Source organism: Poeciliopsis prolifica, unplaced genomic scaffold (genome assembly GCF_027474105.1).
Source record: "Poeciliopsis prolifica strain line A6 unplaced genomic scaffold, Auburn_PproV2 SCAFFOLD062, whole genome shotgun sequence".
Lineage (NCBI taxonomy): Eukaryota > Metazoa > Chordata > Actinopteri > Cyprinodontiformes > Poeciliidae > Poeciliopsis > Poeciliopsis prolifica.
Window position 1 is genome coordinate 827,794 of NW_026562437.1, and position 13,021 is coordinate 840,814.

General features: G+C 35.1%; 2 protein-coding genes across 2 annotated transcripts; both read left to right on the forward strand.

Annotated features, from left to right (window-relative positions):
• Nucleotides 1-309: 309 nt before the first annotated feature.
• On the forward strand, nt 310-6,260 carry LOC129379894 (uncharacterized). Its single transcript, XM_055060834.1, has 9 exons — nt 310-433; nt 1,229-1,364; nt 2,702-2,879; nt 3,862-4,003; nt 4,250-4,387; nt 4,711-4,769; nt 4,855-4,893; nt 4,969-5,045; nt 5,218-6,260. Exons 1-9 carry the CDS (start codon nt 354-356, stop codon nt 5,290-5,292), a joined length of 924 nt encoding a protein of 307 aa, XP_054916809.1. The 5' UTR covers nt 310-353; the 3' UTR covers nt 5,293-6,260.
• A 129-nt stretch (nt 6,261-6,389) lies between these two features.
• On the forward strand, nt 6,390-12,964 carry LOC129379887 (uncharacterized). The gene is made up of 11 exons (XM_055060826.1): nt 6,390-6,768; nt 6,854-7,026; nt 7,232-7,369; nt 8,301-8,433; nt 8,904-9,081; nt 9,265-9,406; nt 9,801-9,938; nt 10,998-11,056; nt 11,136-11,216; nt 12,025-12,098; nt 12,348-12,964. The coding sequence occupies exons 1-11, from the start codon at nt 6,502-6,504 to the stop codon at nt 12,426-12,428; spliced, it is 1,464 nt and encodes a 487-aa protein (XP_054916801.1). The 5' UTR covers nt 6,390-6,501; the 3' UTR covers nt 12,429-12,964.
• Nucleotides 12,965-13,021: the final 57 nt, after the last annotated feature.

The window sequence follows — 13,021 nt, forward strand, 5'->3', positions numbered from 1 at the left end:
TCATGTGAAGAGCTTGAGACATGGCTGTGTGATGGCTGTAGCAAGAAGATTGATGAAAGCAGCGGTGAATGGTGTCTGAGAGAGTATACCTTTAAGTTCAGTCGGAGTTTCCACAGTTCCTCCCTTGGGTAACTGAATCTCAACATCATGCAAAAATATATCTAATAATTTTCTGCTTTTCCAAGAAGTCTAAAATTCTTCCTGTCAGTTTTCTGATCTGCTGTTTTGTAAAATTTTCTGTGTATTAAAAACTTAGTAACATCAGAAATATCCTAAATATCTTCTATTAAAGGTGGAATATGTATATATATTGGATAAACAATAGAAACAGCATTTATTCTGGCGTTGCTATAATGTTTCTTGAAGAGAGACAACGATCTGACCTCAACAGATCGAATTCATCACCACTAACCGGCATCCTTCCTGTTATGAGGTAATTCAGATTTTATATCATGTTAATAACAAATACCTGAAACTTTTTGTGCTTTTGATGGAGCATAAACTGTATTTTGAGTCTGATGGTTTTTTGTTCTTTTTTCTTTCAAAGAAAAGTTAGATCCAAAAACTGAATCAATTCTATCTGTAACAAAGAGTCACATGCAAAAAAAGCAGATTTAGTAATTAATTTAAAATTACTTAAAAATAATATTTCTCCTTAAACATTTTAATCTGTCAGGTTTAACACCTATTAAACAAACACAGGAAAGACAAGAGAGTTAGATTCTTTCTGACTCGCGAGGAGAACAGACAGAGATGTGCTTTCAGTTACAATCTCCTACCGTCTGAAACCACATTTGTCTGCTCCTCTCTTTTTTTTATTGAATCCTGATGTCTGCTTTTCTTCTGATTCCTTTCCTTCTGAGAAAGGAATCAGAGTAATTCAACAATACAGAAACATTCTTAATGCTAAGATGAAATTAAACAATAAAAGCACATAAGAAAAGATACATTATAAAGTTACATGAGAATAACAAATATTTGATTAATAACATCACAATTTATCCAACACTGAGAAATACAGATTAGACATATTAAATATTGGATCCATTTGGTAATTTCTCAAAGCAACAAAACTCAAACAAAAGTTCAAAACTAAAAAATGAAAAACACTGAAGTATAAATCAGTCAATATATTGAAGCTCCTCTGTAAATGAAAACATTTAAACAGATTATTTGTTCTCAGGAGTTCTCTTGTAATTATGTGATGTTTGTTTTCTGTTTCTCTCAGAGTTCCCTCTAACTGTCAGAGAAACATCAACTTGTTGACCTTTGACCCTGACGGAGACCATGTTCAATGCAGATTTGCATCCAATATCTATGAGTGCTACACCTGCACACCTCCGTCTGTCCTCAGCCTCTCACCAGTAAGTAATAAATGATATCAGGTTACAGGAAAGGAAGATGTGAGGTTCACAGGCAGAAGAGAGGAGGGAAATATCCTTCAGCCAAACTCACTCACAGGTGGGAGAAAAAGCACAAGGAGAAATGTTTTTCATCAGAACATTTCTGTTCTGATAAGATTTCCACAGTATTAGAGCAGCATATTATGTGACTATATAAAATAAAACATTTGCTGACTTTTAAATTATGATTTAACTGCAGCAAGCTAAAGTCATTCATTCATACATGCTAGTAGCCTACCTACATAATAATTATTTTTTCATGTCGTCAAGATCTTGTAATTTCTGCCTTAGAAATAGCAGAAATGCATAGCGTGCAGAAAAGTAAAACATTGATACGTGTTTATTTGAGTTTGGACTTTCCTTTGTAAAATACACAAAGAGTTAGAGAGAGAACAAAAATTCATTTATGTTTTTTAGTCATTGTACCACCAAGAATTCAAAGCTACTTTCCCCCTGTATGAAACACATTATGAGTGTAGCCTTCACTCATCATCCAACTCATGGTACCAGTATAACCAGTATATTCTAACTGCATGCAAATGGCCCCACCAGCATTCCTCACAATCCTTTATTTTTCCATTGTTCTTTAGATGTGATCGTATGTTTAAAATACACATAAACACACACTTTTCTATGTAACATGAGACACAATTTAGCTACAGCCTAACAAAAGGTTGATGAAAGTCAAACGTGTGAACACTGCCCCCAGTGGACAAAATGGTAAAGCAAACTGGTGGTGGAGTCGTAAAATACAGAAATTTGTAGTTCGTTGGAATCTCAGACTTTTTTAGATAGTCAAAGTAGTTTTTAATAGTTTCATAAACTATTAAGAAATGTTTATTAATTAGTTCACTGCATTTTAATACATTCAATAAGTTCACCTATCAGCATTGTATGTTTAAGTACTTGAACTAAGTACTTGAACTAAGTACTTGAACTAAGTACTTGAATGTGTAATGATTTTTGTCACTGACAAAAAATCTATAAAAATAATTGTTTTCATTCTCAGATTTGATATTTATATTTACCTTTGACCCCAGGGGTTTGAAAAGATTCCAACTCATTGGAAACATATTTGGTTAATTTACAAAATACCTTATTTTGTAAATTAACTGCTTTGTGCTCTCAGCATGAACTCTCAATTGAAGTGCTTACAGCCATAAATCTGCAGCTTAAGTTAAAAATAAATTAATACTGTCAGTACAAACAAACACAAATAGAACCCACAATGAAATATATATAAATATATTATTAAACTTGATTTATAATCTGTTATTTCTCCCTCTGTCCTCTTGCAGGCTTGTTCTCTATCATTCAGTCCAACCAGCAGCAATAATGAAGGTTTATATGCAGTTCAGCTGATGATGGACGATTTTCCCAGACAGACAATCAATCTGACTGATAACATTGGTGCAACAGAGTCGAGAAACTCCAGCATTTCTATGAGCAGAGTCCCTGTCCAGTTTGTTTTCAAAGGTTTGAGTTTATATTTCAATCATGTTGCTTCACTTCAAAGAGAAACACTGATGTGAATAAATTTAATATTCAATCATTATCAGTTGAAATAATACTAAATTACTTTTACATTTCTTAATACAAGAAAATCCCATAGTATTAGAACAACTCAGATGGACAAATGTGTAACTTTACTGAATTAATCTTTAAACTGACAGAAGAGTTGCTAGTTTAGTAGACGAGAGTTTCATAAGTGCAGTGCTTTCTGGTATCTAAAGCTAGATTTAGCGCTCTGGGTTCTCGTTATTTAATGTTACGCCCCAAGAAACTGGTTTCACTACACTTCCCATGAACCACCAGGTACTGATTTGTCATAAGGAATAAAACTCAACTGAACTGCCTAAGTCTGACCCATAAAGAATGAGACTTTATAACAGTGAAGAAGTTATTTACCAAACTTCAGAATGAAAAGTAAAGTAGACACACTGAATATGGTCACCAGTTGACCTTATGTCTGGTTGAATGAGTAGAACTTAAAAGCCAAGTTCTTTAACCTTCAAATAACCAGAAAAATAAAACAAATATGTAAAAATACAACAGCCTTTATCAACCACCTGGTTTATAAATAGGGACTTTCCCTTTCTTTTAAATGTTCCTGGAGTTCTAAATGAAATTATTTTGAACAGTCCGAACACATCAGAGTCTTTGAGTCTGAACCCAATACACAGAAAATAACTGACAGTTTTTAATTAGTGTGCCCACCAAAATATAAAACAAATAAAAGCAATATAGTCAACTTCAACTGCTTATCTTTTTTAAATGAACTCTTACCCATTTAAAACTCCTACCAAAATACTTGGAAATTATTATATCTTATTTTAACATGATAAGCTGCATAAATTATATTTGTTCTTTTTAAAAAGAACATTTACATGTATATTCCTGGGAACCCAGGGGGTTTCATAAGTTTCTCTGTATTTGTTTTTTCCCTGCGTTGCTCCAGTGGATCCTGCAGCTCCGTCCTGCACAGCAGGTGAATATCTGCCCAGGTTTCTGCCTCCAACTCCTGAACATGGAGCTCAGTTCTTCATAGACCTTAATGAGACGATAGAAATCAGCATCAGAGCAGAGGCGACTCAGTCTGTGTGAGTAGAAAATAAATATAGTCTCTAATTAGAGTTCAGCTTCTAAATAATTCATGGTGAAAATCTGAAACTTGATCTTTATTGTGTTAAAATAACACAATGACTCCAACTGGTACCAAACACATAAAATCTGAACATTAATTATTTTTAGCTGTCAGATCATTTTGATCATTAGTTCATAAAAATGTTTCCAGGGCATTTTGCTGATATAACCAAACAGACTGATGCTTTTCCTGTGTGTTAAAGGATCACTGAGCTCCTGTTCAGTGGACCCTTCAACATGACCAAGAGTTCATCTGGTTCAGGAAATTTCACCCTGAGATGGACGCCGTCTGTCATTGATGATGATGAAAGTCATCCCGTCTGTTTTGCTGTCCAGGCAACGTTAGTATCTGATCTGATTAGAAGTTTTGAAACTTTGTAGAAATACTTATCTGAAAAAGACCGATAAATGTAACTAGTTTACTTTAGTAAAAGGGATAGAAATGTGCTTAAGTAGACAAGTAATTTAAATAATGTTCACCTTCAGTGATACAATGATGTGGGTACAATTATGAGAAAAGTCAAATTTAAGCAGAGACTTTAAAGACTATTCACAGAAAACTAAAAACATTTATGCAAAAACAAAAAAAAATAAATTTTGCATCATATGGTTATTTTGAGAAATAGTTTAATATTAATGTTGTGGTGCTAAATTATCTCCCCAGTGTGAACAGTTCTGTCTACCAGTCTGAGCTTCGATGCGTCATTGTGAGGGTTGGAAACAGTGAGTCAATTATTCCTTTTTGGTCATTGATTTGTCTTACGTTTTATTTTCTGAACTCATGATGTTTCTGCTGTTGTTATCCCAGTACCCTCCATAGCACCTACTAATCCTCCTCCTAAAACATGTAAGTAGGATGAAAACAGGACTGAAAGTAACAGGAAGTTGTTCTTTACTCCATGTTGATCTCTTGCTCTTCCAGCTCATATTACGGTTCTGAAGCTGAAGATCAAGACTTCGCTGTCACTGAAAGACAACAAGGATGAAATCGAGAAAGCGGTCAGTGACGTCCTGGACTTTAACACAAACCATCACAACCTGAGTTTAACACAAACACATTTCACTCAAATGTCAAATCATGACCTGAAGTTTAACTGCAGTGTTAATCAGATTATATTTTATAAATCAGCACTGACTGTGTCTCATATTTATCTAATATTTTCTTCTGCAGATTAAAGATGAACTGATCAGACGAGGGCTGCCTGCAGACATAAATGTCCGTCTGAAGAGCGACGGTTCAGTTTAGGTTAAAGAAAAAGCTGCCCCCTAGTGGCTAAAAATGAAAATTACTGGGTTTATCTGTTTTAAATTTAGAAATTTATGGTTGTCTTAGGTAATGGGGCTAAACTTAGTTTTTACAGTAATCAGAAAAAGCAGGGTTTGGTATTTCTTTATTACCATATAATATGGCTATGTATAACATGGGGTTTTTATTGACCTTAATATCATATAATTTCTTACACTTATTGAAGAAATAAGTGTAAGAAAGTGTGAATAAGTGTATTTTTATTATGTATAACAGGGAATATTTCTTGCTTTTGTTTCTTTTATCTGTAAAGTTTGGGAAAGAAACCAGCAACTTCTTTATTCTGGTTGATTTCCATGCAAGAAAACATGGTTTGATATTTAAAATATTCTTCAATCTCTCATCGTCCTGTTAAGTCAGAAAGCTCTGTTTCATATTATTTATGGTTTGTTTATCAATGAATGAAAACAGAATAAAATGACATGATGCCAATTAGTAGCATCAACTCTTCTATGAGACAGTTTTGGATAAAATTTTGGGGATGTAGCCAAACATATTTCAAGTAATTTTAAGTCCCTAAATCCCTGAGAAAATAAAGTTTTTCTGCTCTTCTTAGAATTATGTCAAAAACTTTTTCTTCTTTGGTTCTTGATGACATTAACTGCAAGTTTTTCCTTTTTATTTGGATGCAAATAAAGGCTGGAGAAAATAAAGGTTTCCATGTAATCCATTTTCACCTGTAGAAATGTCCTGAACAAAAGGGACTGAAACAGTTGCTACAGCAGCGCCCCCTGCTGTCTAATGATTAGAAGGCATTTTATCCCAGAAGAAAAATGTTTCCTGAAGTTTAACGTTTTCACTTTTGCCCAACTTTCTTGTCTGAAATTATTTAGATTTACAAATATGCAACACAAATGTTATTTGACACAATGTTTTCAAGTATATGAGTGTGTTTTAAATTAAATGTTACTTACTTTGAAGTTCTCAGTCGTCTAATGTTCTTAAAGCATTGTAACAAAGGAAGCTACTCTGTGAGCTGGTTTTAATCGTCCATCTCAGTATGAATCTAAGATGTTTGTTTTGAATTTTGAACACAGATAAAATTCTCTCTCCTCTCTTCACGAATTCACATTTCAAAGCAAACTGTGACTTTTCCTGTTGCTCCGCATAATGATTCACTCTTAGGCTTTTGAATTTGATCTTTCAGCCATGACCTTCCTCATACCAGGTAGAATCCTGGTCCATTATGCTGATGCATACCATCAGACCGTCATTCTTTCAGGGCGTGAACCAGACATCGTCCGTGAAAGAATAACTTCATTTGTCTCTGACAGCTTTCAGTTTTACTCTGCAGACTCTGCCAACATGCCGCCGTCTGTGTTGCTGCTGCTGCTGTTAATCAGCGGAGCTCAAGCTTCTTTCTATGGTGTCGTCTTCAACTACGCCTTTGGAAACAGTGAGCCAGGTGGATACGCAGTAAGTTGAGCTTCTTTATAAATATTGTTTTAGTTTTTTCCAGGAAAAAAGACCTATTTACCAACTCTTCACTGTAAATCCACAGGTACCATATGACTTTAAGGTGAGCTTCAGCTCCTGTGCAGAGTTCGACACTGAGACTTGTAATGGATTCTGTACTGGGCCGACTTATTCAATCGATGAAGTCGGAGGTGAATGGTGTCAGAAAGGATATTCTGGCACTTTCTCTTATCCATACCTCTATACATTAACTCAATCGTAAGTCCACTTCAACTTTAAATGGAAATATAATGTCTTTTATTCATATTGTGATCTAATCTTAAACACCAACAAGACAACGTCAGCAGCCGGGCTCATTTGGGTTTTTCGTTTTTTTAGGATAATGGAAAAATCTTCTGTCTAGTTGGTCTTTATAGATTTGCTCTTTCTGCATCATTTTTTCTAATAATATCGTCCTCTGCAGGGTCAGTGCTTCACCCTGGACAGAAAACCGAAATGGGATCGTATTATCGACAGCTCTTTTGCAGTTTGACTTGAGAAACCGGTCTGACATCAACAAACCCAACTCATCGCCCCGGACCACCATCCTCCCTCTAGTCAGGTGATTCTGTTTGTCATTTCTAATGTTTTCATCCATTACAAACAGAGCATTTTACAGACAGATAAATGTTGAGAGTAAATGATTACTTTTTTATAATTTGCTTCATAGTCTTTATCAGCTTTGGCAGATGAAACTCTGTGAATCAGTCGTCCTGAAGAAGAAAAGATGATTATTGTCATAAAAATGCAAGATCATTTCCAAAGATTTGTTGTTTTTTTTAAATTGGATGTTGATGCTTTTGTTTCAAAGTGTTTCTATTCAAAGCAGTTGACCAGATAAATCAGAATAAAATATATTTGATTATGTTTTAAGGAGAGACTTTATCATGAGAGAAAACTAAAGAAAACAGACACAATTAAAGTGTTTTGGGACATAAACCCTGAAGAACCAATCAGACGGGTTTAAATTGTGAAACAAATCCATGAAACGACGGATAAAGACGTGGTTATTTCACATGTATTATGCAGAGTTGGTAGAAAATAATAACATTTACAGGAGCAACTATTATGAAACAAATGTACTTTTAGGAGGATTTTCACAATACTGTACTTGAGTAATTTTGTTGTGATTTTTTTCTGTTGAATAAAGAACAAACACTTTATAACCAAAAATTCACCCATCTGCAGTTTTTGTTAAAGTTTTTAAGTGAAAGTAACTGATTTGGAAAATGAGTTTTTTTTTGTTGCTCATATAAATTATTGTAATTTTCTGACTTAAAACACCAATATTTCCACTTAACTTAATTATATTTATTTAAGTGAAGGAATGTTTAATTATATATATTTATATTTATCTGATGATGTTACATGATTACTGATAATCTGATCAGTTACTCAGTACTTGAGTAGACATTTTACCAAAAACATTTTTACTTAATTACATTTTTTGGCTCTTCTATTTTTGGCTTTGTTGACGTGTTTCTTTTTCTCAGAGTTCCTTCAAACTGTCAGAGGAGCGTCGACCTGTTGGTCTCTGATCCAGACGGAGACGACAGTCGATGCAGATATGCAGCGTTTCCAGAGTGCAACATCTGCACTCCGCCATCCGTTCTCACCCTCTCGTCTGTAAGTATTAAAATTAACACTAGTTAGTCTGAATTTTATTACTTTTTAAAAATATCATATAAATTATGTGAAAATGTTGGTGTCTTAAAGACTGAAATGATTCATATTAATAAGATAAAATTACAAAATCAGATTTTTATCTGAAGCAATTAAAAAAAAAAACTGATAAACTTTTAACAAAAACTGCAGGTGTTTGTCTGTGTCAGGTGAATCTTTGGTTAAAACATGTTTGTTTTCATTCAGTGGGTAGAAAGTCCAGAACTCAAGTAAAAGTAGAAATACTTCATAATAAAATTACTGAAGTACAGTGTTGTAAAAATACTCCTAAAAGTACCTTTTTTCAAAAAAAAAGATACTCGAGTAAATGTAACTAGTTACTAGTTCGCTTGGTCTGAATGAATTTGATTTTAAATAAAAATACTCTTTCTCTGATTTGGACCTTTTTGTTCCTCCTTTCTGTTCTCCTCCAGTCTTGTTCTCTGTCATTCAGACCCACTAACAGCAGCGTTGAAGGTCCGTATGCGGTTCAGATGGTGGTGGAGGATTTTCCCAGACAGAACGTCATTCTGACTGACAGCTTTGGTTCACAAGGAACCAAAACTACCAGCGACTCCCTCAGCAGCATGCCTGTCCAGTTTGTTTTCAGAGGTACAGCTGCAGAGTTTGAGCTTGTTTTGAACCACACAGAGCTAGAATGAATTATAAAGTTTGTTTTTTAGCTGAATGTGTTCGATCTACTAGTAAACCTTTGAAATATCAACTGAGGGTTATAAACTAACACAGAGAATCAAACTTTTCACCAGTGAAGGAATGTTTGTTGTTTTGCTCCAGTGGATCCTGCAGCTCCGTCCTGCACAGCAGGTGAATATCTGCCCAGGTTTCTGCCTCCAACTCCACAACATGGAGCTCAGATCTTCACCAACGTTAACCAGACTCTGGAAATCAGCGTCAGAGCAGAAGCAACCCAGGCTGAGTGAGTGGTCAATACAGGAAGTTCACAAAGTCTGCAGAAAATGGAGTCTCCTGAAAAGTTATATTTATTTTTTACCCTAAATATAAACAGTGAAAAAACTGGAATAAATTACCTTCTGGACATTGATTCAATATTGATTCAATATTGATTCAATATTGACTAGACATTGGGATTTCAGTCATTAGTATTCAAAAACAAAACAGGATTGATTCAATCACATCTGTTCAACATGAGCTAATTGGCTAGAATTGGATGATTGTTTGCTCAATGATCGACCATCAATCATCAATCAATAGACCTTTTTGACCAATAACTCAACATTGAATTAGCATCTATTGCTATCTGGGATCCTGTCATGCTTATATGTTTGAAATATCGCCGTATCTTATTACAGGACCACTGAGCTCCTGTTCAGCGGGCCGCTGGGATTTACCAAGAGATCATCAGGACCAGGAAACTTCAGCCTGACATGGACGCCATCGGCCAGTGATGAAGGACAGGGTCATCATCTCTGCTTCGTTGTCCAAGCAAAGTTAGTGTCTTATTTCATTAGTGCTTTTAAAAACTGCTTAAATAATACCCGGCCTCACCCAGCAGGAAGCAGAGTTCTTATCCAACTGTTCTGGCTGCAACGCTGGGCTGATCAACTCAAAGAGATGCATGAATGAATGCTGCTCTAAAAGATCTGGTGGAGAAGAACAGGTGCAAAGATACGCATCTGACTCATAAAACCTGCTTTTATCTATCTGGCACAAGAAATACTGCAAAAACACTAAAACGTATCATGTATTTTTGATCTTAGAAGCTACGGTGCTTCCAAGCACCTCTTCAGCAAGAAATAACAGCTTGTTTTGAGTGAATGATTCTTTAATATTGATGAAAAGCTTCTAGATTATTTTATGCCTTGTCATATGTGAAGTAATTTCCCAATGGAACAAGTACTTTTTCATCAAAATTGTGAGTCAGTTTTGTCTTATTTCAAGATAATTTAACTAGAAACTAGACCAGAATAACTTGATAAGATATTGTGCTTCTGCAGCGAATATATACAATCAGTACACTTGACTATGAATCTAATTTGTGCACAGAGCCTGAATGTGTGGGAGCTTTAAGGAATCAAATGAACGGTTGGAAAATAAATACAATTCCACCACAAAAGTTTCTAAAGGTTCTCTGGTTTTAATAAATTAAAGCATTAAATCCAAAGTGATTAAACATTTAAAATAATCCATTTTAGATGCAGTTTGTACAAACAGCATGCTAAAGTTTGGGATTTGACAAAATGTGAAAAGTTTAAAGACTAGGAATGTTTTTTGTTTTTTTACAGTAGTGATGTAAAAAATCTGATTTAGATGCTGAAGCAAATATTTTTAAGGTCAAAGACATTCTAGTTTGGACATTTTAATGAAAAACAAAAAAAAAATTATAAGAACTGATAATTATAATCATAATATTTTTTCCTAAAATTTAGAATCTAACAGATACTGTATTGATTCGTTGAAATTGCTTTTTTAATGCTTAGATAAACTGAATTGATTGGTCATTTTATGATTAGTTTTATATCTAAGCTGTTGCTCTAATTACCTCCCAGTTCCTCCGGCTCAGTTTACCAGTCTGACCTTCGATGCATCGTTGTGAGAACTGGGAACAGTGAGTGGAAATCAATACTTTTCAACGTGAAGTCAGTGGGATTTCTCCTGAACTAATAACATTGCTGCTCCATCCACAGGTCCAGTAACTGCTTCCCCTCCAACTACAACTTCACCTCCTCCATCCTCCGACCCAAACTCAACACCAGCCTCAGAATCATGTAAGTGTGGGATGTTGAGCATGAAGATAAACTCATAAAACCTGAAGCTTTTTGTTCTCAACCAATGAAATAAGTCCAAGTGTCTAAGTCTTATGGGTCCCTTCATCTTGTGGTTCCTCTGAGTCCCCATTGCTGAACTTGGTCTGGACTCTTCACCCAATCTGTCTGCTGGTTGTGCTCAGACGGTCCGGCAGCCTCACGCCTCTCAAACTGCCCCAGGGCAGCTGTGGCTACTATGCAGCAGCTCACCCCCATCAGCATGTGAATATGAATGTAAATAGATGAATTACTAACTTGAGCATAAACAGCTTTCGAGTCCTCTGACTTGATAAAAGGCTGTACTGATGCAAACCATTTATCATTTATGTTTTTTCCAAACAAATTTCAAACAGTCCACAGAATTTTATTATTCAGCTTTTATTTGGCAATAAGTTCATGTGTCTGTGTGTAGAAAATGGACCGTTTGAAAAAGGTTTGCCTCTCACCTAGCAACTCCACTTGTCACCTAGCAACTCCACCTGTCACCTAGCAACCCCACCTGTTACCTAGCAACCCAAGCAGAGTTCCAGAATGTTTGGTTGGCTAGTTTAGCGCTGTACAACGGCTGCTGGAAGAGACAAGTGTTTTGTTGTTGACTTACTGTCCAGAATCCACTTGTTGCATTCGTGATGGTTTTGCTAATCGCAGGAAGACGTCCACTTACAATCGGATCTAACTACAAAGTTTGCATAAAAACACAGCCAAGTGATCCTTGTTGGTTAATTATCCTTTTTCTTTAAATCATAATGTTGATTCTCTGTGCTTCTAGACTATGTTTTGGCTCTGAACGCAAAGCTTTCCACTTCACTGTCACTGAATGAATCTGCAGCCATCATTAACCTGGTCAGTAACCTCCTTCACCTCAATGTTATCGAGAACAATCAGCTTCATCCACGTTCAGCTGCTTCATTATGAGTTTTACTTTCATCTTCTGCATTGTTTTTATTCTTAGAAATATTACTTTAACATAACAAATTACTAAGTGAAAAGCCTCTTTGATCCAAAGCTAATTTTTGAGCTTAAAAATGCAATTTAGTTTTGTTTTTTGTGACTCATTGTTTATATAATGTAGCTCTCATTATATCTTTTTAGATTCAAGAGGAGCTGCAGAGACAAGGACTGCCAGCAGGGATAATCGTAGAGATGCTAAACAGTGGTGCAGTCGCCCCCTAGTGGCTGAACAAGAAGCATCTGATCCTCTTTGGCAAACATGATTTGATATAAAAAGTTTTCTGTAATCTTTGATTCTTATAGTTATACGTATTTTAAAAAATTACAAGGAGTCAGAATATTCCCAGTTATTCATCAATTAAGGCAAACTGAGTGAAATTAGAGTTTAATGCTCTTATTTTGCCTTATAAGTGTAATAAGTATTTCAAGAAACAGTTTCTGAATAAATTTAGTTGTTTATTTCCATCATAATTTGATAACTGAGCTCTTCCATGTAACATAGGTGTCTTCATATAAATCCGACTCACTTCAAGTTGTTAAATTCAAAGTTTTCTTATATCAACGACTCCTTGTTCTTCTTTACACTTGCTATGATTCTTGATATTGTTGGCTGCAGGTTTTTGCTTTTTGTCTGGGTAAATCTCTCATAATGTGAAAGCTGAAAAGGTGAAAGGGGAAAAGTCATAGTTATAAATAAACTTTGCAAGGAAGGAAGGCTGCAAAGTAAAATTATATAAATAAACATTACAATAAAGATGCTGAAGAGTTTTGTGCTTCTCATTCCTTTATGCATGGTTGTGTCTGAATAATTTACT

What these genes read in the sequence shown, in the direction of transcription:
- LOC129379894 (XM_055060834.1), top strand. Translation starts at nt 354, where the DNA reads ATGTTTCTTGAAGAGAGACAACGATCTGACCTCAACAGATCGAATTCA. An exon ending in GCAGAGGCGACTCAGTCTGT is followed by an intron (nt 4,004 to 4,249) that starts GTGAGTAGAAAA and finishes TGTGTGTTAAAG; the next exon opens with GATCACTGAGCTCCTGTTCA. An exon ending in CATTGTGAGGGTTGGAAACA is followed by an intron (nt 4,770 to 4,854) that starts GTGAGTCAATTA and finishes TTGTTATCCCAG; the next exon opens with TACCCTCCATAGCACCTACT.
- LOC129379887 (XM_055060826.1), top strand. Translation starts at nt 6,502, where the DNA reads ATGACCTTCCTCATACCAGGTAGAATCCTGGTCCATTATGCTGATGCA. An exon ending in CTCTATACATTAACTCAATC is followed by an intron (nt 7,027 to 7,231) that starts GTAAGTCCACTT and finishes CGTCCTCTGCAG; the next exon opens with GGTCAGTGCTTCACCCTGGA. An exon ending in CGTTGTGAGAACTGGGAACA is followed by an intron (nt 11,057 to 11,135) that starts GTGAGTGGAAAT and finishes CTCCATCCACAG; the next exon opens with GTCCAGTAACTGCTTCCCCT.